This window comes from Idiotropiscis lumnitzeri, chromosome 6, assembly GCF_059441095.1.
Source record: "Idiotropiscis lumnitzeri isolate Australia: NSW breed Sydney's pygmy pipehorse chromosome 6, RoL_Ilum_1.0, whole genome shotgun sequence".
In the NCBI taxonomy this organism is placed as follows: domain Eukaryota; kingdom Metazoa; phylum Chordata; class Actinopteri; order Syngnathiformes; family Syngnathidae; genus Idiotropiscis; species Idiotropiscis lumnitzeri.
The window spans coordinates 5,246,028-5,266,934 of record NC_142396.1 but is presented as its reverse complement, the minus strand read 5'-3'; the positions used below and the strand labels follow the sequence as shown (position 1 = coordinate 5,266,934).

At 41.6% G+C, this 20,907-nt stretch overlaps 2 protein-coding genes across 13 annotated transcripts in view; both read right to left on the bottom strand.

Annotated features, from left to right (window-relative positions):
* The window catches only part of cacna2d1 (calcium voltage-gated channel auxiliary subunit alpha2delta 1), a 69,151-nt gene extending 67,352 nt beyond the window's left edge, over window positions 1-1,799 (bottom strand). For 5 of the 6 annotated variants that reach the window (XM_088297789.1, XM_088297788.1, XM_088297792.1 and 2 more), the window contains exon 1: window positions 1,507-1,799. In XM_088297789.1, the coding sequence (XP_088153915.1) occupies window positions 1,507-1,595 (89 nt within the window). In that variant the 5' untranslated portion in view covers window positions 1,596-1,799. The remainder of the gene's footprint in view (window positions 1-1,506) is intronic. The other variant, XM_088297790.1, reaches the window with a different exon arrangement.
* A 4,700-nt stretch (window positions 1,800-6,499) lies between these two features.
* pclob (piccolo presynaptic cytomatrix protein b) overlaps window positions 6,500-20,907 on the bottom strand; it is a 51,781-nt gene continuing 37,373 nt past the window's right edge. For 4 of the 7 annotated variants that reach the window (XM_088298991.1, XM_088298992.1, XM_088298996.1 and 1 more), the window contains 14 exons: window positions 20,378-20,445; window positions 20,054-20,307; window positions 18,254-18,301; window positions 17,994-18,124; window positions 15,516-15,542; window positions 15,048-15,141; window positions 14,033-14,104; window positions 13,661-13,952; window positions 12,952-13,146; window positions 10,945-11,089; window positions 10,806-10,864; window positions 10,036-10,173; window positions 9,724-9,869; window positions 6,500-9,473 (listed from right to left, as the gene is read on the bottom strand). In XM_088298991.1, coding sequence (XP_088155117.1) covers window positions 9,330-9,473; window positions 9,724-9,869; window positions 10,036-10,173; window positions 10,806-10,864; window positions 10,945-11,089; window positions 12,952-13,146; window positions 13,661-13,952; window positions 14,033-14,104; window positions 15,048-15,141; window positions 15,516-15,542; window positions 17,994-18,124; window positions 18,254-18,301; window positions 20,054-20,307; window positions 20,378-20,445 — 1,813 coding nt within the window. In that variant the 3' untranslated portion in view covers window positions 6,500-9,329. The remainder of the gene's footprint in view (window positions 9,474-9,723; window positions 9,870-10,035; window positions 10,174-10,805; window positions 10,865-10,944; window positions 11,090-12,951; window positions 13,147-13,660; window positions 13,953-14,032; window positions 14,105-15,047; window positions 15,142-15,515; window positions 15,543-17,993; window positions 18,125-18,253; window positions 18,302-20,053; window positions 20,308-20,377; window positions 20,446-20,907) is intronic. The other 3 variants (XM_088298993.1, XM_088298994.1, XM_088298995.1) reach the window with 2 other exon arrangements.

Below are 20,907 nucleotides of genomic sequence, written 5' to 3'. Positions count from 1 at the left end.
AGCCACATTAGATGGCGTTGCCAAAAAAAGAAATCTTTGCAATTTAGCCTCACCCATCTGTCAGGCATACCTGCTTCTTATTTGGAAGAAGTTTTGCTCAGCAGGAGCCCTGGAAAATTCTTGTTAATGTTAGCACTACAACTGTGATTAAATATAGAAAAAACAAAACGATCTAAATCATGATTCAATTAAAATTGTATTGAATTTAAAGGGGAAGTAAACCCCGAAAAAAGAATCTTAACAAAAATATGTTCTATTTTTTTTTTATTCTATTATGTTGGTGGATCATAGTTAAGCTGTAAAATCCGCCCGTTTTTGTACCGCTCAGCAGAGGGGCATTTTGTCACTTGTTGTCGCATGAAAATGACATCACAGTACTTTACAATTGCTTTCTTTAGACTCGATAATGAACAAGTAGCCAGCCCCTTGTTCTTGCGTCGACACACACTGCCCACCATGGACCCTGGTAGTTTTGTACCGAGTGTGCGCAATATATTCCACAAATAGTGGGCTGCACTCTAATGGACACCCATACAGATATATGCAGCAAAGTAATCGAAAGCCTTGCCCAACCCACCCCCCACGCCCGCCACTACTCGAGAACATATGGTAGCCGTTATGGGATGCACAGTTGTCGCACCTGTGAAAAAGTCAAGTGTTTTGTTAGCAGCAATCTAAAAAAAATGTGTCTGTCAAATGCAACTACATTCCATCAGTAGCAAGATGATTCCTTATCATCAAGCAATGACTCATTAATATTGTTGTCGTTTTAGTTGTTTTCTTTATTGATTTAATTGAAAGTATAAAAAATGAATTTTAAATGGTATATCTTATGGGTTCTTCAATTTAGAAACTGAATCATAATGTACCTCCATACGGGCTCTGTTATTACTAGGGCTGTGAAAGTTAAAGTGTTAACTCAAGATTAATTAAGAAAAAATTAATGCGATTAACTATTTTAACTCCGTTAACTCTGTTTTATTTACTACAGAAATAATTTGCATGTCTTGCCAAGCCAAATTCAAACATTGTACCATATTAGCTGTATGTCTTTAACACATTATTCAATTAAATACCCTTTAAAAGCTTCACAAAAAAAGAGTAGAACATTTGATTAATCACTATTAATTAAGGATTTTTTTTTTGCTATTAATTGGTTTTAAAAAATAATCGATTGACACCACTTATTGGACGCTATATTGTACAGTATGAACGCACAGCATATATTCATCGTTCATATAACAATAGCACAGCATATAATAAGTTGAAGAACAAGTTGAAGAACAACTTAATGGTGGAGGCATACGCACACGCACGCGCGCGCACTGAAAAGGTGGGTGACATCCTCCCAGCCCACGCGCGCATATTGATTGCACAGACAGACAACCCACGCCACGCGAGCGCCTCATACAAACAAATCAAGAGCGTGTTCGCAGGAGGGGCCCCTTGAAGACAAGACAAGAGAAAACGAAAAGAGAGAGCGGTTGAATCGGATTAAATACTTACAGGAGCTGGGACGGGAACTGGGAAGCCCGAGAGGCGCTCAGGAGGAGCAGGAACCGGAACGCCCAGGCGTGCGCCCTGCCGGTATCCATTGGAAAACGATGTGGGAGATGGGACGTTGAGGTTGAATGTCGTGCTCCCCGCCGCTGATGAAAGAGCGAGAGCGGCGGCGTGACGTTCCGTCTGCCTCCCGGTGCCTGCTCAGTGCTCGCTGCTTGAAAGCTTTAACGCCTCTAAGCTGATCAGAGCGAGAACAAACGGCACCGACAGGACAGGTAGCGCCGGAGCTCCTCCTCCGACCCCCCCCAGCATACTCTCTCTCTCTCTCTCTCTCTCTCTCTCTCTCTCTCTCTCTCTCTCTCTCTCTCTCTCTCTCTCTCTCCCCACAAGTCTCTGTCTCTCACCCTTGCGCTCTTTTTCACTCTACTAGTCTCTCTCTGTCTCTCTCTCTCTCTACCTCCCTCCCTCCGTCTCTCTCTCTTTCTCTCTCTTCATCTTTCATTCTCTCTATCCACGCCCCTCTCTCTTTTTCTCTTTCTCCAAGCGTCTCCTTTTCTCTAATTGTCCCCCACTTACATTCTCTCACCTTTTCTGTCTACAAGTCTCTCTCTGTCTGTCGGCTGATATCTCACTCACTCACTCACTCACTCACTCACTCACTCACTCACTCACGCTGTCTGTCTTTTCTGCCTTCCTTTTATCTATCTATCTATCTATCTTCCTTCTAACGTATGCCACTAAAACAGTGAAGTTCACCTTTTACGTAGCACAGTATTTAACAAATAGACAAGTGACAATGCCGACAAGTTGCGTGAGTGACAAGATGAAAATGTGACGACCACATGGAAATGATCATAGCTGAGGTGACAGAATTGATTTCACGCATAAGATCAACCGAGCAAATCTCAAAGCGCCGGGAAGCCTTGTGTCGCAGTTCATGAAATCAAATTAGTGTCATCCATTCATTTTCTGTACTCATGAGGGTTGCGGGTGAGCTGGAGCCGATCCGAGCTGACATTTGGCAGAGTGCACTCTGAACTGACCGAATTTAATCGGATTTTGTACGAGTTTTTGTCGACTTTGTTTTGTCATGTTTTCCTTACGTGACATCTCTTTATGTTTCCGTTTACACATTCTCATCAGCCGTATTCTTGTGTGGACCAATCAGCTCCTTCAGCTTCCACTTGTGGCTTGACCCGGTGTGCCTCGTTGGCCGACTGGTTAGCACGTCCACCTCACATTTCAGAGGTGCAAGGTTTAATTCCGGCTCCGGCCTTCCTGTGTGAAGTTTGCATGGTCCCTCAATGCCAATGTGGGTTCTCTCCAGGTTTTCCTGTTTCCTCCCATATTCCAAAGAAATGCATTGTATCCTAATGGGACACTCTAAATTGACCCTATGTGTGAATGCGAGTGGTTGTCCGCCTTTGTGGGCCCTGTGATGACTGGCCACCAGTTCAGGGTGTACCCCGGACACGGCTGGGATATTCTCCAGCACGCCTGCCATCCTTGTGAGGCTGAGTAGTTCAGATAATGGATGGATGGATGGTTGAAAGTGGTCTTGTCACGCCTGGTGTGGCATGACTCCTTCTTGTCACTGGCTCCAAATCAGCCGTTCGATAATTCAGCCACTCCAAAATGGCCTAGTTGAATAGACGACGTGATTTTTTTTTTTTTTTCATTTTTGTTTCTGGCATTTCAATCATGTTTATATGATCGCATTGAGCATGTCAAATTCATCTACAAGATTTGCAGCTGCTCCTCCACCTGAACTGGAATAACATTTCGCCCGGTCAGGAGACACAATCCTGGGTGCGCCGGTTAATAGATCCATTTGCGCCTTTTGCTTGTCCGACATCTTTTTTTTCCTGCAGAATTCTCAGACGATTTGCATCATGTTATGCTAACTTTTAAATCAGGCGAACATCGGCATTTTGATTGGGGGGGGGGGGATTGTACATGATGTGCATGTGTGTGTGCGTGTAATGCAGCCCTGAAGGTGGGGAGCGTGGCAGCACAAGCAGGATGCTCAGGGACTTGGTTATCAATCGTTGCCTGGCAACCACACACCATCTCTCGTGTCCTCTCACCCTCCTCCTTGTCCTCCTCCTCTTGCCGTCCCCCCCCCCTCCATTCCCGCTTCTCTTGTCTCTCCCCTCTCACCAAACACTGTTGCATTCATCTCATCTGCTCTCCAAATTCTGCCGAGATACCTTTTCAGACACTCTTGTTTTTCTCCCAGGGATGAGGATAGCGAAGACGAGAATGGTCGCTTCTGAAGAGGGGTTAGCGAGTGCAGGGATACAATAGCGAGGAAAAAAGTGAAGACAGGCTCCCTCGGCAGATATTCATTACTTCTTTTTTCTTATTAACAAAGGAACATGTCGCTACATCCTGAATAATAGGTGTCAGACTCATCCCAGCAACACCTTTTTATTTCGAATACGAGGCTTTGACAATGCGACTCCTAAAATCTGGAAGAACTGACAAATGTGATCACGATAATCACTTCGCAGCTCTACATGGGATTGTTGCATTTAAAGGAGACACGTTTTCTTTCAGGATTTAAAACAGTTCCAAGGAGTTTTTAAAGCATTCTTTTGTTGTAATACGCCAAGGACAAAAGACAAGAGCATATTTTTACCTTCTTTTTAGAGTTTCATTGAAATCAGCATATTTTGAGATGCTGAGCAAGGATTTAGTTAACGGGGTGGTGCTAAGGGCATTGCAATGAGGCGATTGGCAGCAACTGTCCTGAAGTGACAAAAAGATGTGACCACCCTCTTAATGAAAGTGGACTGTATTTTCATTCTTGGAGGCAGCACATCATCACCGAGCACCAAATTGACACTTTCAATTAATGATAGACCGATATGCTGTTTTCAAGTTCGATACAGATACCGATTATTAGTAGTCATGGAGGCCGATAACCGATCTTTCAAGCCAATGAAAAAAGGTGTCAAAATTTTGAAAAATCAAATCTCCAAAACTTGACTTAGTTTGAATTCCTTTAATTGCATGTTTATGAAACAAAGTTAGTGATTTACATGTGAAAGGTTTTATTTAGATATTAGAAAATAGAAAACTTAGTTTTAAAAATCGAACAAAAAGTGCACAAAGCTCCCAGGCTCAGTTGCATGTCTTAGCGTTCAATGAAAACAAACATCGCTTTAAAGTTTACAATGGCAAATAGTTTTCTATTCGCTGTGAGTTGTAGTAGACTGACATATATTCCAATTTCAGCAACATCTGTTGTAGTGGGTGTGACTTGAGGTGAAAAAACAAACAGGCAGCTTGCAGCTGATTGGCTGCTACCCACTGCACTGCAGGCAGGGCGACAAACTTAGCACAGAGAGAGAGAGAAGTTTGCAGCAGCGAGCCAAAATAAACCATTTTTTAATTTATCGGCCTTGAAAGCTAAAAAAAAAAAAGGCTGATGCCAATTATCGGCAAAATGCCAAATATCGGCCCAACGTTACCAAGCAAATGAGGATGTGTTGCTTGGCGGGAGCCAACCCTGATAATACTGTTAGCTAATGCTAATCTATGCTAACACTGCAGCTCAACGGTTTATTTGCCTAATGATAAAGAGTACGCTCGTCTATTCGGGGTGAGGCATCTTTTAGAGTGGAGCACACCGTAAGAGGAAATGCATTGCGCACATTAATTTCCATAAAGACCAGATAATGAGATAATCTGGCATGTCCGACTTTATACATGACATCCATCTAAATTTAGACGCGTGACACGAGACACTTTTCCAACCCTTGTTGAAATTAGTGTGATTTCAGGGGGCGGGGCCACTGTCACAAGCTCAGTGAATCTCTCATACAATCCGAAATGGAGCCTGCATACCACCAGTGTAGAACAAAACAAAACCTACTGTGTACATTTGCAAAAATGTCACAATTTGTCAGTTTTCAGAGAGGTTAGATAACAGACAAAAGATTTAAGTGGTTGTTTAATTTGCCGTTGCTAGTTGGGAAAGCAGTCCAGAGATTCAACTATTTTGATACAAAGCTATTAAAAAGTATTTTATTTCATATCTCCCTTTTATTGGCTAACATCTATGGTCCCTATATCAAACGCTCCCGTAGGCCAACGATAACGTGAGACCCATCTAAACTGTCTTCCCGCAAAGCAACCTTTAATATAGAATTTAATTTCTTGATGCCTTCTTCAGGGACCGCTTAAGAGAGATCATAAGAAAATCTGCATAACTCAATGGAAGCCCTTGCAGCCTTGGTTTATGAGGTACAATCTTATTAAGTAATACCGCCCCCTAAAGGCCGTACATTGGCATCACAAGATGAGATGTTGGATCTGGTGAGTGGAAAGGCTTCTGTTTCTGTTTGTTTGTTTTGTTTTGTTTTTGCAAATTGATACTATATGGTGTGAAAATCGCCTTTAGAAAAAAATATTTTTTGTAATTTTAGAATAGCAAAGAAAATAGAATCCCCAAAGTGTTTTTTCAATTCACTTCACCATGCATACAAATTTAATAACATAATAAATAATCCACATTTCTCCAACGCTTGTCAAAGAGGATTATGCGGCATTCTTGGAAAGTGGGAAGTCTGGAGTTTTCCCGCTCTGGTTCAGTCAAAGTGGAACTGGAACGTCACTTAACTGGGGGTGACAAATTACCCTGACTTCACTAAGTTGCTTCTCACTGTGCAGGAGGTCCCCAACTTTAATCGTTATATATTTCCAAACAATGTACATAATAAATGTTGAGTTCTGCCTTATTAATAGTTTAATACAGCAGGTACAAAAAAGGCTGCCTTTATTTTAGGTTATAATTATGTTAAGTGACGTCTCGGAAGATTCTTTGTAATATTTTTTAAAATTAAAATCAAGAAGCCCATTTATGTTGAATCCATAAAAGTCACTCTTTTTTAATTAAAATATATATGGTAAGTCAGTTGCCTTGACGCATAATTGAAAACACATGCATGACTCATGAAATGAAAAGACCAAACTCCACACAGCATTTGTAATATAGTCTCTTCTTAATATTTATTCTTTTTGAGTGGTGGCAGGGAGGTCTTTTATTTTATTTTATTTTTTTACAGCACAATTTGCATAATGTCTAAACACATCCTGTGTACAACCACAAAACCATTACATTATTGTCTTTTTTTTTTTTTTTTTTTTTGGTGGAAAAACAAGACCATTTTACAAGCAGAGTCCTTTACAGTCAGCATACAGATCAATCTATACATAATGTGTTGGACCAAACATGCAACATCCACAACATGAAGACATTTTTACCCCCTTCGTTTGTGTTGTACAATTATAGACACGCATTAATTACTGTACATTTAATTTAGATCTCTTTTTGCGCCCCCCCTCACCCCTCGCATGCTCATATTTGGACAAAATAAACATCCACTCTGTAGAAAATAAACACTTTATGTACACTGTCAAAGTCACATTCACGCACGCGGATGATTGCACAATCAACAGGCAACGGGACGAACGCTGAAGAAGAGTCGAACAGGGAAACAGTCGTTAGGCGGGAATTTTGCATGGAAACAAAGCTGGCTGTACATTTAGACTGCTGTTCGTGTTTGGACGGTCAGATTGTGCGTTGCCATTTTGTGGAACTCCCCTCTTCTTTACGTTTATGTGTTTAGTCTTCTTTTTTTATTTATTTTTTTTGTTCTTTGCTACATAGACACAAATGAACGCACGCCACGTTAAACGTTCTACGTTTTCACTTCATTCCGGTGCAGAAACAGTTAAAACGCATGAACGAGGAAAAACGATAAAGTGCACAAGCTTCCACGCCCATAAATAGATTCAAATCCATTACAAAATAAAATACTTTTTTCCCCCCTTATTTATTTTTTTGTCGTAGACCTTATGTTTTCAACAGACAGACATATAATTATAAAAATAAATAAACTAAAAGAATCAAATGTTGCATAGAAGTACCTCAAAAGAAGCGGATAATGGCACAATAAAACAAAAATCCTCCATATTCTCTTTCTTATTGTCGTATATTTTTTTTATTTTTTTTTTTGCTGTGAAAGTGACATCTTGTTCTTAAGCGTCTTCATATTTACTGATATGCTTAAACACGACGATTCTTGGGTTTTATTTGATTTTTTTCCCCCTCCAATATGGTTACGACTGTATACAGGGTTGATCTACACTGTAATTAAGTGCCCAGGGTGTGTTTTTTTTTTGGTCACAGGCAGTGAAGTAGGCTGGTTCACCGTGTTGCACCGGGAGTCACACACACACACACACACACACACACACACACACACACACCCCAACACACACTCAAAAACAGACACTTTCTAAGACCAGGAGGGAGGTGTTGATACACGATAAATTAACACTCGTCATCCTCTAGTGTTGGAACATTCCTCGCGGCACTGCAAAAAATTCTGACTGCATGTAACCATTGTCGTGGGGCGTCACCCACTCGTAAACGTGTCGGAGGGTCTTTAGGGCAAGAGTCGGGACCCTACGACATAGTTTTGTATTATTTAGCAATTTCTTTTTTCGTAATGATGAGTTGCGGTGAGCACATCTGCCTAAAAGTTGAGTACCCCATCTTCCTTCCACATTCCAAAAACATACATGCTCGGTTCATTGAAGACTCCACGTTGTGAAGGGTACCAAGGTGCAACGTCAAATCCGGGACGAAGCCTCCAGCTCTTCCAGGACACTAATGTATACAAGCGCCGTAGAAAATAATTGTACGTGTGTCTGTATGTGCCCTGCAATCAGGGTGCGCGCCGCCTCTCGCCCAAGGTCGGATAGAAGAAACTCCAGTTACCCGCAACGCGAATGGTGACGCGGTATAAAAAAAAAAAAAAAATGTGTAAATGGCTATGAGGGCTGTGCACGAATCGGTCGTTAATCGAGTTACAAAGGTGAAAAAGATCCCCGAATTATAATTTTTCAATTAGCGGAACGTTCCACTCACGTCTCCGTACGTGTGGCGTATCTAAGTGAGGAGTGCACGTGTGTGAAAGCTACGGAGCGTTATATTCAACTCGCTCAATCAAGCCTAGCTAGGTGTCTCAACGCCTCGCTGTAGGCCTCTCACGCCATCCTAGCAACGCACGAAAGGGAGTTTGCAAAGTTGGACAGTGGACCTGAGGGGCGAACCAGCTGTGCACTAGCTAGGACGAGGCTAGTACAACGCAATGGTGATGGATTTAAAGAGAAGAAAACTGCAGTTGGCCGGGTTACGTACGGTGCGGGATTCTGGAGGCGGAAGAAAGATATTTTCAACTAAAAAAAAAAAAAAAAAACCTTCCGTGAGTTGATATGCTACGTCAACATGCTGGTGTACGTAGGCTACACTCCGATACGTTTGAATGAGATAAATGAATATGGCTTTGTAAACATATGCTAAAGATAAAACGCTGCAGAAGTGCACTCCATTTAACATTTTGATGAAATTTAATTTTTATTTTTTTTGTTGGACGATGCTGCATTTTTTTCGGAAATGCCCAAGATGCAAATCGATTTGGACGTAATTCGTTGACGTCAACTCGAGTGGTGAATCTGAGCTTTCGCTTTGTAAGAATTACAAAGCAATACTGTCACCTGTCCAAGATTGTCACTTTGTCTCTTATCTAACATCTGGATCTGCACGTGTCATACGCATGCATTGATAGTCTCTATAATCTCTTCCGCCCACAAAACATTCCGGCATCTCTGCTATGAGGTAAAGTCCAAGTCCATGCCGGCAGTTATTAGCACGTCAGACCCTCCCAAAATGCGCATGGATGTCAACTGATATATTTGCTTCTCCTTTTCTAAACGATGACGATGATTATCATTATTATTGCATTATCTGCTCAGAGGTTGCTGGGCACCGAACTGACGAGCAGCTTGTGCCAGCTGACCACCCTCTTCCTCATGTCCACCTTGTCCAGCCAGATGTAGGCCTCTCCGATCAGGGTCTTCTTCACAAACTTGCCCCCGTTGGACACCAGGAAAAGCTGCAAGGAGGAAAATATTTACATTTCAGCCAGGTGGCACGGTGAGCTAGTGGTTAGCACACCTGCCTCGCAGTCATGATATCTGAGTTTGAATAGCAATCGCTTTGGATGCTCGTGCCATGTTTGGATGAGTTGTCTTCCTTATACACTCTAAAAACTCTTAGGTTGCTTAAAGACTCTTTGAAATTGTCCTTCGGTTTTAGTGTGAAAGCTTGCATGTGGTTTTCTTTTTTTTTTTTTGAGGGCGTACCTGTATGGAGTGTCCCGTGGGATTGAGGGGGAAACGGAAGGTCTCGTTGAAGGAAGGCTCCCGGTCGTGACGGCAAACTCTGGTCTTCTTCTTGATGATCCTCTTCTGAGTGGCCACGTTGACCACGTACAGCTTCACATACAGGTCTGACGGCGCATGAGAGGCAAAGTAGACAAAAATTTGTGTCTTCGGGTTCAACAGAGACAAACGGATAGCGCATAGAACATTTTGTCGAGAACATTTTTGACTCGACTTCGCCTTTGAGGCTACTATTTCATGTCCGCTCGCGCACACGGTGGCTGTTCTGCACACCTGGCAGGTGGTCGGGACTTTTGAACTTGTAAGTGATGTTTCTGCACTGCAGGATTTCCAGGACCAACTGGTCGCCGTCTGTCTTCACCTCTTTCTTCAAAGCCACCTTGATCTCGCCCATCACTTGCGTTTTCCCGCCTGCAACAAAAGACCCGCGCTCACTTACTATTGCTCAACGAGACCCATGAGTTATGTGTTAATCTATCAAATGCTCAATTCCTGATGTTATAATTGGAAAAAGAGAATGGGATCTTTTCGGCATGGGACGTCAAAGTAAATAACTGAGATAATGTGGTTGCACAAGTGTGCACACCCACGACTTTGAGTGACGTGCACGAAAAACAAAAAAACAATGTCATGTGATGTAGTATCATCTTATATTTAATCGAAGTGAAAAAGGCTCATCTTGCTGCCTCTTATCTGCAGTGACTGTGAGTAGCCAGCAGGTGGTGACATACACTGCAAAAATGAAAATGACAATCCAGCCCGCCAAAATATAATTGTTGTTATTCGGTTTAAATTCAAATATGTAAAAGTAAAATATAAAACGCAATGAAATAAAATCAAAGTGTATTTTGTACATTTGTGTGTTGATGAAATGCCATTAAGGGGCGTGGCATAGTGATTCACATCAGGAACTGCAGTGAGGCAGTTCAGTATTTGTGTCTGCTTCAGCTACATGAACCCAAAAATATGCAAATAGGCAAATTGAAGAATGTGCTACGTTCACTGGACTCTAGTTCTCAAATAAACAGATGGCAGCCACTTGCCTTCATTCTCAGGAGTTCCAATGTGGTTTTTATCCGTTCCGTTGGGAATAGTCGTACCACTGCGACAAACAGGACAACGTTGGCTTTAGGCGCTGTCAATCACAACTGACTTGTTTTTTTTTTTCAAGTTTCCTCTTACATGCGAGGGACTTGAAATATGGCGCTGTCCACTCCAGTTCCTCCACCCTCACCCCCATCCAGACCGCCACCGTAGGCGTCGCCCACCAGACTGGGGGCGGACAGCACCACCGGCCCGGAGACATCGCCCAGCCGGTGTCCCGGTCCTATAGATAGATAGATAGAGAGAGAGAGAATATGGAATATTATTTTTTTTATGATTTCCTATACTACAAATATATAGGCTATTGTCACTGTTACTTTGATTATTTAATTAGATTTTTGTATCATGAAATTATTTTCGATTTTACATTACATTACAATTATTATTATTATTAAAAGTACTGGTACGACTACAGCACTTGGTAATCATAGTACGCAATGGTATGACTACTTTTTGCACTCTTTATTACAGTCACTGTATTGTAGTCCATCGTCACAATCCGTATTATCGATAAGGTAGGAATTGTTGTCGTTCTTTTATTGATAAGATTCTGTGGGCGTACCTAATATTCTGGCAGATAAGCGTTTTGCACCCATGGTCCAAAAGTGCCCGTGTTTGGAACAAAATCACTGACTTTATAAATATAAGTTAAAAAACAATCCACTTAGACAAATAACTTATTGTAAATGGAATACAAAGACATTTGTAGATGAATAAACTATTCTTAGAATATTTATATTTATAATGTAAGTTATGCACACATTTACAAGCTCTTTATATTACGGTTGAAAACATTTGAGTTTTTTTAGGATTATGATATTGATTATTGTTCCTAGATGTTGCCTCACCTTCCCTTTTTCTGTCTTTGCTCTCATTGGTGGATGAGGCTTGCAATGATGCTGTTTCCTGCTTTGACCGCCAATTGTTGAGGGCAGTGGGAGTAAAGAGGGTGGGGGCCAAGGGGGGAGCAGCGGGTAGGGTTGGGAGACTGTGTGCCATACCTGAGTGCGTGTTTGTACGTGTGTGTAGGTGTGCGTGTTTAAATGCGTGTGTTGCCTCTCTGCTAGTAGTGCATTCACATGGTAAACACATGCAAAGACACACAAAAAGAAACGGCAGTACGAAAGCTATAGGGGAGCTGCGACAACATGCTTATTTATTCACAAACTCATTATCCAAATTTATTGTTTTGTTTTGTTGTTTTTGTCCATTTTTGCCATCCCACATTGGTTTCAGGGTTTAAGAGAAACCCTATTCGGGGATTGGCACATGCACACTAAGTTTTATTATTAAAGGTTGGTGTTTATAACAGTGTTATTACTGTTTTGTAACATAAGTTAGATATTATATTTATTTTTTTAGATGTGTTGAATACAGAAAAACAAGCAGATTAATTTGTTTTAGCAACAGGAATTTATCGTTGATCTGTATTACCGTCTCCATCTCTTTCGGATGACGCTTTCGTGTACAGTGAACCCCCGCTAATGTATACGGGTATATAGCGAGAAAGTTATTGCCCTCCACATGAAAAGCTTTGTAATTGTTCACTGTTGCCACAAGATGGCAACAAAGCACAATGGACTGATTGTACTGTCCGGGAAGTATTACCGATGTTACCAGTGAGCCGCAATTTCCTACTCCCTTCACAACAGTAAACTAAATGGATAGAAGAACCAAGCCCTAAAAATTTGCACATTTCCGGGGGTTCAAGTGCTCGAGTTTCCGTGTCTGTCCATTTTGAATGGAGCGGGAAACTAATTTGCACATCACTGGCGTGATCACAAGTGTGTCAGGTCCATTAGACAAAGTTATTGCCCGACCAAACAATGCTCCACATTTGGTTTATGACACCAAATTGCCACCAGATGGCGCCAAAGCAATATTTTTACATTATTTTACAAATTCATAATCTACAAATTCGCGAATGCTAAATCGCGACCACGCAAGGGTTCACTGTAGGTAAATTCAAAAAGTGAAAATGCTAAAGTCGTGGTTCTAGTGTTAGCTACATGCAAAAGTGGGAAGGAAAAAAAACGGGAAGAAGCGTGTCAAAGGAAGTGCATCAAGGGTAGGGAAGGGATTTACTTGGTTGCAGGCGGGACTGTTGCACGGCAGCCTCGGCGGCGGCGATGGCTATCCCGGCGTCCTCCAGGTGGGCCTGGGTGACGCTGCTTTTGCTTTGGCTCCTCGATGGCCCGTGCGAGCGCAGCTGGCCGTCCGAAGAAGATTTGGAGCTGCCCGGGCTGCTGTGGGACTTTTCCAAAGGCAACATCTGCAAATCTGTGGCGATGGCAGTGTGGATATAATATATTTTGGTCATTGTTCCTGAACATGAGGGAAACTTGAAATTTAGCATTTATGTAGGTACAATGATTTTGAAAGGACAAACAGTGACTCCCACCAAGACATGCGAAGTGGGAAGGGGTTGTTGCGATATAGCTTACTAAAAAGGGGCATTTTGAGTTAGTTATTTGTTGATTTCTCCAAAACAAATTGATGAAATCGAAAATACATGCTAATATCATTTTCCTGATTTGAACAAAATTCATAAATTCAGCTTTTTACTGAACAAAGGGCAATCCTGGTGGGATCATTCCTTTAATATATTTAAATACAATTCCTATACAATTCTTTCACTGCCATTGACGAGTATAGACGACATGTCGAATCCAAACGTGTCGTTCCAAAAGTATGTTGCATAACCGCCAGCAGATATTGACAATGCCAACAGTAGGTCCCAGTAAAGTAGCCCCGTATTCTTGATTACCTGTCGAAAGCCAAGTGTTCTCCTTACCTTTGGAAGGATCAGGGAAGATTCCATGGCTTCTGCTCTTGATTACAGAGTTAATGGGTGAATCATAGCTCCCTTCTCCCTGCTCAGGCCCTTGTCCCATACTGTGCCCAGGCCCCATCCCGGACCCTGACAGGTGGCCTTGGGCACCGTGCCCCTGCCCGGCTCCAGACCCAGGTGGCCCCTGAAGCCCGAGGTGGGCTCTGCTGTGTTCAATGCTCTCGCTCTGCTCCTTGAGAGGCAACCAACGGGGTGTGTTGTCCAGCTGGGTTGTGTTGGACAAGTCGATCAAGACCTGAGGTCAAAAACAAACACAGCAGAATGAGCCTGGCGAAGGAAAACTGTCTCTGCAGGAAGGCTGAGGCTTTGACTCACTTCTCCCAGGAAGTCGTTGGATGAGGATCTGTCGTAGTCCCAAACTGTCACCTCCAGAGTCTTTTTCTTCAGCTAGATTGAAGAGGAGAAAGGGAAGACAATACAATCAATAATGTATAAACTTGGTTTCAACGACCCATGAGTCCCACTCTGCCCCACTGTCATATGGTGTTCCACAGGGGTCAATTTTAGGTCCTGTGCTGTATCCATGTTTGTTTCAATGGGCTACTAAAGTATGTGAGAGTATAAGAATTATTTGTAATTGATTTGATTTGTGGGAGAGCAGGTAAAAGATTACCCAGGGACATTGAAAGCAGACGTCAGTATGAGTTAAAAAAAGACAAAATCCTGAAAGAATTAGCCAACAACCACCAAGTGTGAAGTGGACCTCAGCACGTGTATGAAAATCCACACGCATGTGTGTTCGTGTCATTTTATTTTTTATGTGGCAGAAATGTTTGACATTCAACCTTTACTGTTACCACTTTGTGTGGACAGGTTGGCTTGTTCACATAAGCAAAATGTCACAGCCGGTTTATTTCATCCTTTGCCATCTGTAGACGATTAGAAATTGGCCGCGTGTGCGTGCGTGTTTATTCACTGTTGGCTTTGAACATGAATCACATTTTCAAAGTGAGTGATGCAAGTCAATGTGTGCGTGTGAGTGTCTTTTTCTGCTATGTTACAACTTTGATCATGACAAAATTTTTGTGGGGACTTGCAAGCCATCCCAACCAAAATGAGCGACATGCAATAATTCAATGTGTATGCGTGTTGCCTGCGCTTGTCCGTCTGTGCGTTTTTGGGGCTCACATTTTTGTGGGCACTCCAAAAAAAACAAAACAAAGTAATGTAAAGTTTCTGCAGCCCATGTGCGGTCGTTCACACGCATGTAAGCGTTATTATAGTTTCACTAGAATATAATTCCGAAACCACTTTTCGGGTACATTTGCCGAAAACCAAAGTACTGATTAAGTGACATAAATCGGTATGCGATTCTTTTGCGTGTGTGGACCTGTTCGAGATGGATGTTCTTGTAGATGACCGTCTGGTTCCATTCCGGGTTCATGGTCTTTTGCGCATATTTGGTCCTTCTCTTGTTGTCCACACTGCAGCATTGCAACAACACACAAAACACTTTATCAGCATTTGCCCATCTCGGTGGTGGACTGTACAATATTGCATACACGTGAGTGGAAAGGAAAAGATGCTTGTCAATATGACTGTTTGAAAATCATGGATTGGAAGAAATGAAGTCATAAATGCTTCCATTAATACAAAAGAGGCACATGATATTTGAAGGTGACAGGCATGGAGAAGAAGCAGAAATCATGGTATATATTGTCTCAATACTACTACACAGAGCAGACACACAAAGAACAAAAAAAAAGAAGATGGGATTTAAATCACAGAATTGGAAGGACGGGTAGGAAAAAAAAAGCGTAACAACACCAACTGAAAGCAAAGATCAGCACCACACTACCTTGCATTCTGGACAACCATGACTTGGCTGAGGGAGTCCAGAAGAGGAAGAGGAGGGCGGATTTTCACAAACAAGAAAGCCGATAAATAAACAAAAAACAAACAGAAAGAAAAAACAGTCAGAGAAGCCCAACCAGCTCAACGAAAAGGCAGTCAAAGGATAGTGAGCCGGGCCGAGAACATCCATAAAGTCTCGTTTAGGTCACACGCACAAACACACGCAGGATTTTACACAAATGCACGTTAAGAAGCATCAATGCTCGGCTTCAAATGGCCGGCGGGATAATCGGAAGTGTTGTTCTGCGATCTGCAACGTCAGCCGTCGATGTTGGACATACGCACGGAGAGGAGATGAGTGAGAGTGCCGCTTCTTAAACATGTCTTTTATCTGAAACTGATACTGTTTGGGAGACTAATGGCTCTATTGATCCCTGGGCTATTTTCAAAGCTCTCACTGAGTCAAGAGCAACAACAACAACATTGCATGTGTAGGGGGAGATGCTTTTTTGCTCACTTACAAAGGAATGAACAGTTTCCTTTATTCATTTTATTTTCTTTTATTTATTATTATTTTATTATATAAGTAAAAATGTGTCACCCTACTCATAAACTGTTATTTGGCTTTCGGGTACAATTTCAGGATGACCTAAAATGCAAAATAAAAATAAATAATACTAAATATATAAATAATATAATATTTAAAAATAATAAAAATATTTTTTTCACCTCAAAATTAATCTTTTAGTATGGAATGAATAGCAAAACTGAGAGTCAAACGCGAGAGAAAAAAAAAATAAAAAAATAAACAGATTAGCAAAAAATATTTTTTTCTCACTCTCTGGCACCACAAGGGCTCCGTACCGTTATTATTTTATTTAAGAAAAAAAAACGTGCTTCTGTTATAATACAATCCATCTTTAGCGCTAAAAAAAAAAAAAATTATACTGTCATGATTTTATTGTTTAATAAAAAAATGCTCCGCAAAGTTAGAAAGTTGTAAATAAAGTTGTTAAAAGATTTTATTAGATTTTTTTCGAGCCTTTCACGTCCAACTGCTAAATGCTTCCGTTCTGTTTCCCCAACTTGCTAGTCTCTAACACAGAACTAAACGGCTGAGTCCATAACGGGTGTTTAAGTCCAAAAAAAGGATGTGCACTTTTAAACCTTTCTGTGAGTCTTCCAGTCTGCTCTGTTGCAACTATTGTTGAATGAATTTATGTGAATCCACCACCGAGAGAGAACGTGTTGCCCTCACTTGCGTAATTGTACAATCACATGTTTACCCAGATGATTTCCATTGAGGGGAATATCTGCCCTCATTGTTTGGATTGTCCCCACGCTACCAAGAAGAGGAGAGGGCTTACTGGAATTGCTCGTGCTTAGAAAATCTGCTGAGTAAATGAATGAATCTGTTCTGAGTCATTTTTTTGCGGTGGATGACTGTCCTTAAAAGGGTACATGGCTTTCCCTACTCTTCATAAACAGTTTCATGCAGGTGAGCACTTTCTCAAGCAGGGGTGGGCAAACTTTTTGATTGGCGGGCCACAATGGTTTCTAGAATTTGACAGCGGGGCCGCACCAGGAGCGGATGGATGGAGTGTTTTGGTAACCTCACTTCATCTGAGAAAAACAAATACATTTAATTTTGAATGAAAGTGAACAAAAGCATTACAACAATATATATGTCGGTGAAAAAGCATAGAATTTAGAAAATAAAACATTAACAAGGTTTATTCATTGAATTTTTTTAAAGTTCGGCGGGCCGGATTAAAACGTTTAACAGGCCGCATGTGGCCCCCGAGCCGTAGTTTGCGCATGCCCGCCTAACGTCTCCTTAAAGTAAGTCGACAAGTACAAATCGTCCTTGCCCCTCAAAAATGTTTCTCTGTGTAAATGGAGTGGGGAAATTTCCGGTATCATTTACTAAAAATGTTTTCTGACGAGCGCTGGGTTTGAAAAAAAAAAATCCTTTTCATACGCCGATACTGATTCATAAAACCATGTATCGATACTTTGAACTAAAATTGAGATAACTTTAGATGAGCAGCGCTGTGTGCCGCTTGACCCGGTCACCAGCCAAAATGTGCATGACAGAATTCTACGATCAAATACTTATTACACTTAATAAAACACAGAATATTTGCTTACTTTTAAAGTGTGTGTGTGTGTGTTCTGATTATGCAATTTTTTTTTTACTCCTATTTTGTCTATTGCCGTAATGAACTACCATGAAAATAGAGACTAGCAATTTCTTTGGAAGTGAGCAACTTGGAATATTCAGCAGACGATTCCGTCTTACACAAAGTAAAAGACGGCAAAATGACTTTCTCGGAATAACAAGCCCAAATACTAAGAAGTAGTCGTCTTATAATTACAAATCATCAAGAGGCAAATCGGGAGAACGAACTCAGAACGAGGACAGACACAGACGCACAAAAAGGCAGACAAGGTGCAGACATGACTAGTCGCAGATGCTCACCCTCTCCCGGGCAGCAGGTAGACCTTGACAAAAGGGTCCGAGTAGCCGTCGTTGTCCCTCGGCGCCAGGTTTCTGGCCTGTAGCACGTGAACGATCAGGTTCCCCACATTCCTATCGTAGTTGATCTGGAGCTGAGGTGAGAGTCGTGTGAAAGGTGCCGTTAACCTGATTACAAGCCCGACATATGCGAGTGAAGCTGTTACTTTTAATTAATAATTAAAGAATTTCATTGTCGATTGAAGAGGGGAAGCAATATGTACCTGAATTTCTCCAGTGATGGGATGAGACATCCTTATCATATCCGTTGGCTGGAAAAAAAAAAAACAGAAAAGATTGATTTAGTCAACACATATTTGATCCATGATCAGAATAATAAATGCGGTACCCCCCTCAAATTATATTCATAGTAATCAGATTACACATACCCTGAAGGGACCGAGAGCGGATAAGTCTACACACCCCCTGTTCAAATGCCAAGTTTTTATGATGTAATAAATGAGACCGAAACAAATCATTTGAACTTTATATGATTTAACTAACAATACTAGTAAGACCAGTAACTAATAAAACTAGCAATGTGACCTAGAAGCTGAACATCCCTATTAAAAATATATATTTTTGAGAGAAGTCAAAATAATCACCCGCCTCATAAATGGGGGTGTGGCTTTGTTCAAAATGAACCAATCACATTTAAACTGATTTTAATCAAGAGTCAGCACAGAGCTGCATTTATTCAAAGTGCCTCGAATAAACCCCAAATAAAGTTCAGCTGTTCCAGTAGTCACATTAATGGTGGAAAACTCTTTGAAAGGAATTAGCTTCGTCTCATTCACAGTGCATCTCAAAAACCCGGCATTTGAACCTTGACGTGACGACTTTTTATGTCCTCTGTAAATCTTTGCGGGGGGCTAAAATGTCCTCGTCAACTAAGCAAACGCTGTAAATCGATGTGTGTGTGCGCGGCATTTTTGTGCGGACTGACAAGCCAGTGTGAGAAATGTAAATCAAGGTGGGCGCGCGCGTGTCCTTGCAAACCTCCTCGCACACTTCCAGCGAGGGTCACGCGCCACAGGACCACATTTACTTGTTCGATCATAATTGGCCTGTCACTGTCTGATGTAAAGCATAATAGCGTTTGACCTTCCTCGCCGGCGGAGGCCTCCCCTTGGACGCGTTGTGTGATATCACGCTAATGGAATCAAAATGGCCGAGGTGAACCAAGGATGGTAATGAACGATGAAACAGGGTGCATCACTGTGTGGAGTTGGACTTTAGGGGGCTTCTGTGCTTTCTTTTTTATGGGAGCTCTTGTTAGTATTCCAGGCCAAATGAATAAAAAAATTATTGTATACCTTTTTTTTGTCCCACAAAAAACAAAAAAAAAACACTATTGGAAGTCATGCAGTAGTGGTAACTATGTATTTTAATTCGGGATGTAACGATTCACTCAAGCCGAAATTTGATTCGATTTTCCGATTCAAAATGAAAAATTAATTAATTTTGTAAATACAATCCGTTTTAATTTTAACATCTGCATTTTGTCTTGTCTTGTCTTACAAAAAAATTTAAAATGAACGAATCATTTTAACTGTTGAACTACATTTTTGTGTTTTTAGTGCAGAACTAAACATGAAAATAAATAAATGTACAATAGATTTGACTGTTATCATTACGAAGCCTTGCATGATCAAAATTTCCATATTGATTCTTTTATTTTTTTTTACATTGATGCAGATTTTAAGCAGTTTAAATCGATTATAAATAAATAAAATTTTCGATTAATTGTTCCCTTCCCAATTTTAATTAGTAATTTCTATTTTTGATATGACTACTACTGGGACTAATACTACTACTAACAATAATAATAATTTATTATTATTATTATTATCTGCCACAATTGATTTTACAGTTTATTACGGTCAGTGTGTGTGCGTGCGTGTGTTTGTATGTTTGAATTAAAAATAAACACGTCATATGTTAGCTAAGTTGTTGCAACTGCAGCAATTTCATTTCAGAATAACGCAAATCCCATCATGCAATTTCACTTTCCATCCGATTACCTTGTGTCGCTGTTTCTTATTTATGGCAGGCGACGCTGGTTGGCCCGGGCTCGGCACCCCGCTGGATGCGGCCGACCCGGTGCCCGAATGGACCAGAGCCGATCGCTCCAGGGCCGACAGCACCCCCAGACCCGTGGGTCCTCCGAGCCCCACGCCCACCCCGCCCATCACGCCCGGCGCCTGCTGCTGGGACACCTTGTGCAGCTCTGCGGCCAGCTGCTTGGGATCCACGCCAGGAGAACGCTGGCCTCCTACTGAAGCAAGCAGCCGAGTCGTCACATGGTGGTCGTGTTACACACGTGCATGCAAATCATACGTACATACCAGTCTTAAGCTGGACGTGGTGCTCCAGGACTTGCGGGTGCTCGGGGTCAGACAGCATGTTAAGGTCGCTGTTTCAAATCATACATTTGGGGACATTTGTAATATCAACCGGTGCATTTTGGCAGCAATCATTCAGAGTGGTCAGATGATTTGGGCGTTGAGTGAGAACAGAAGGGCGAAGAGGGGAAGGCAGTCATTGGCATGCACAGAGCAGCCGGATAGACCTTTTCGCCATGACGGCAAGATGGTTGTAAAATTAAGCCAACATGAAAAATTGGAATTAATGAGAATGAACTAGCATTTTACAAAATTGAACATTGGCTTTAATAGGGAACTCAAATATTCATGCTACCCACTGCACAAGGAACCAATCAGATGGTGCTGTGGGAGGGCCAATCTACTTCTGCAGGCAGGGCCACCAGCACAGCAGAGAGGTACTTTGGTATACTGACTGTCGCTGGGCATCTCCCAAACACAACTTTTAGGCCACCACCTGGAAGTACCTTGGCCCACTTGTGTACAAACATAAC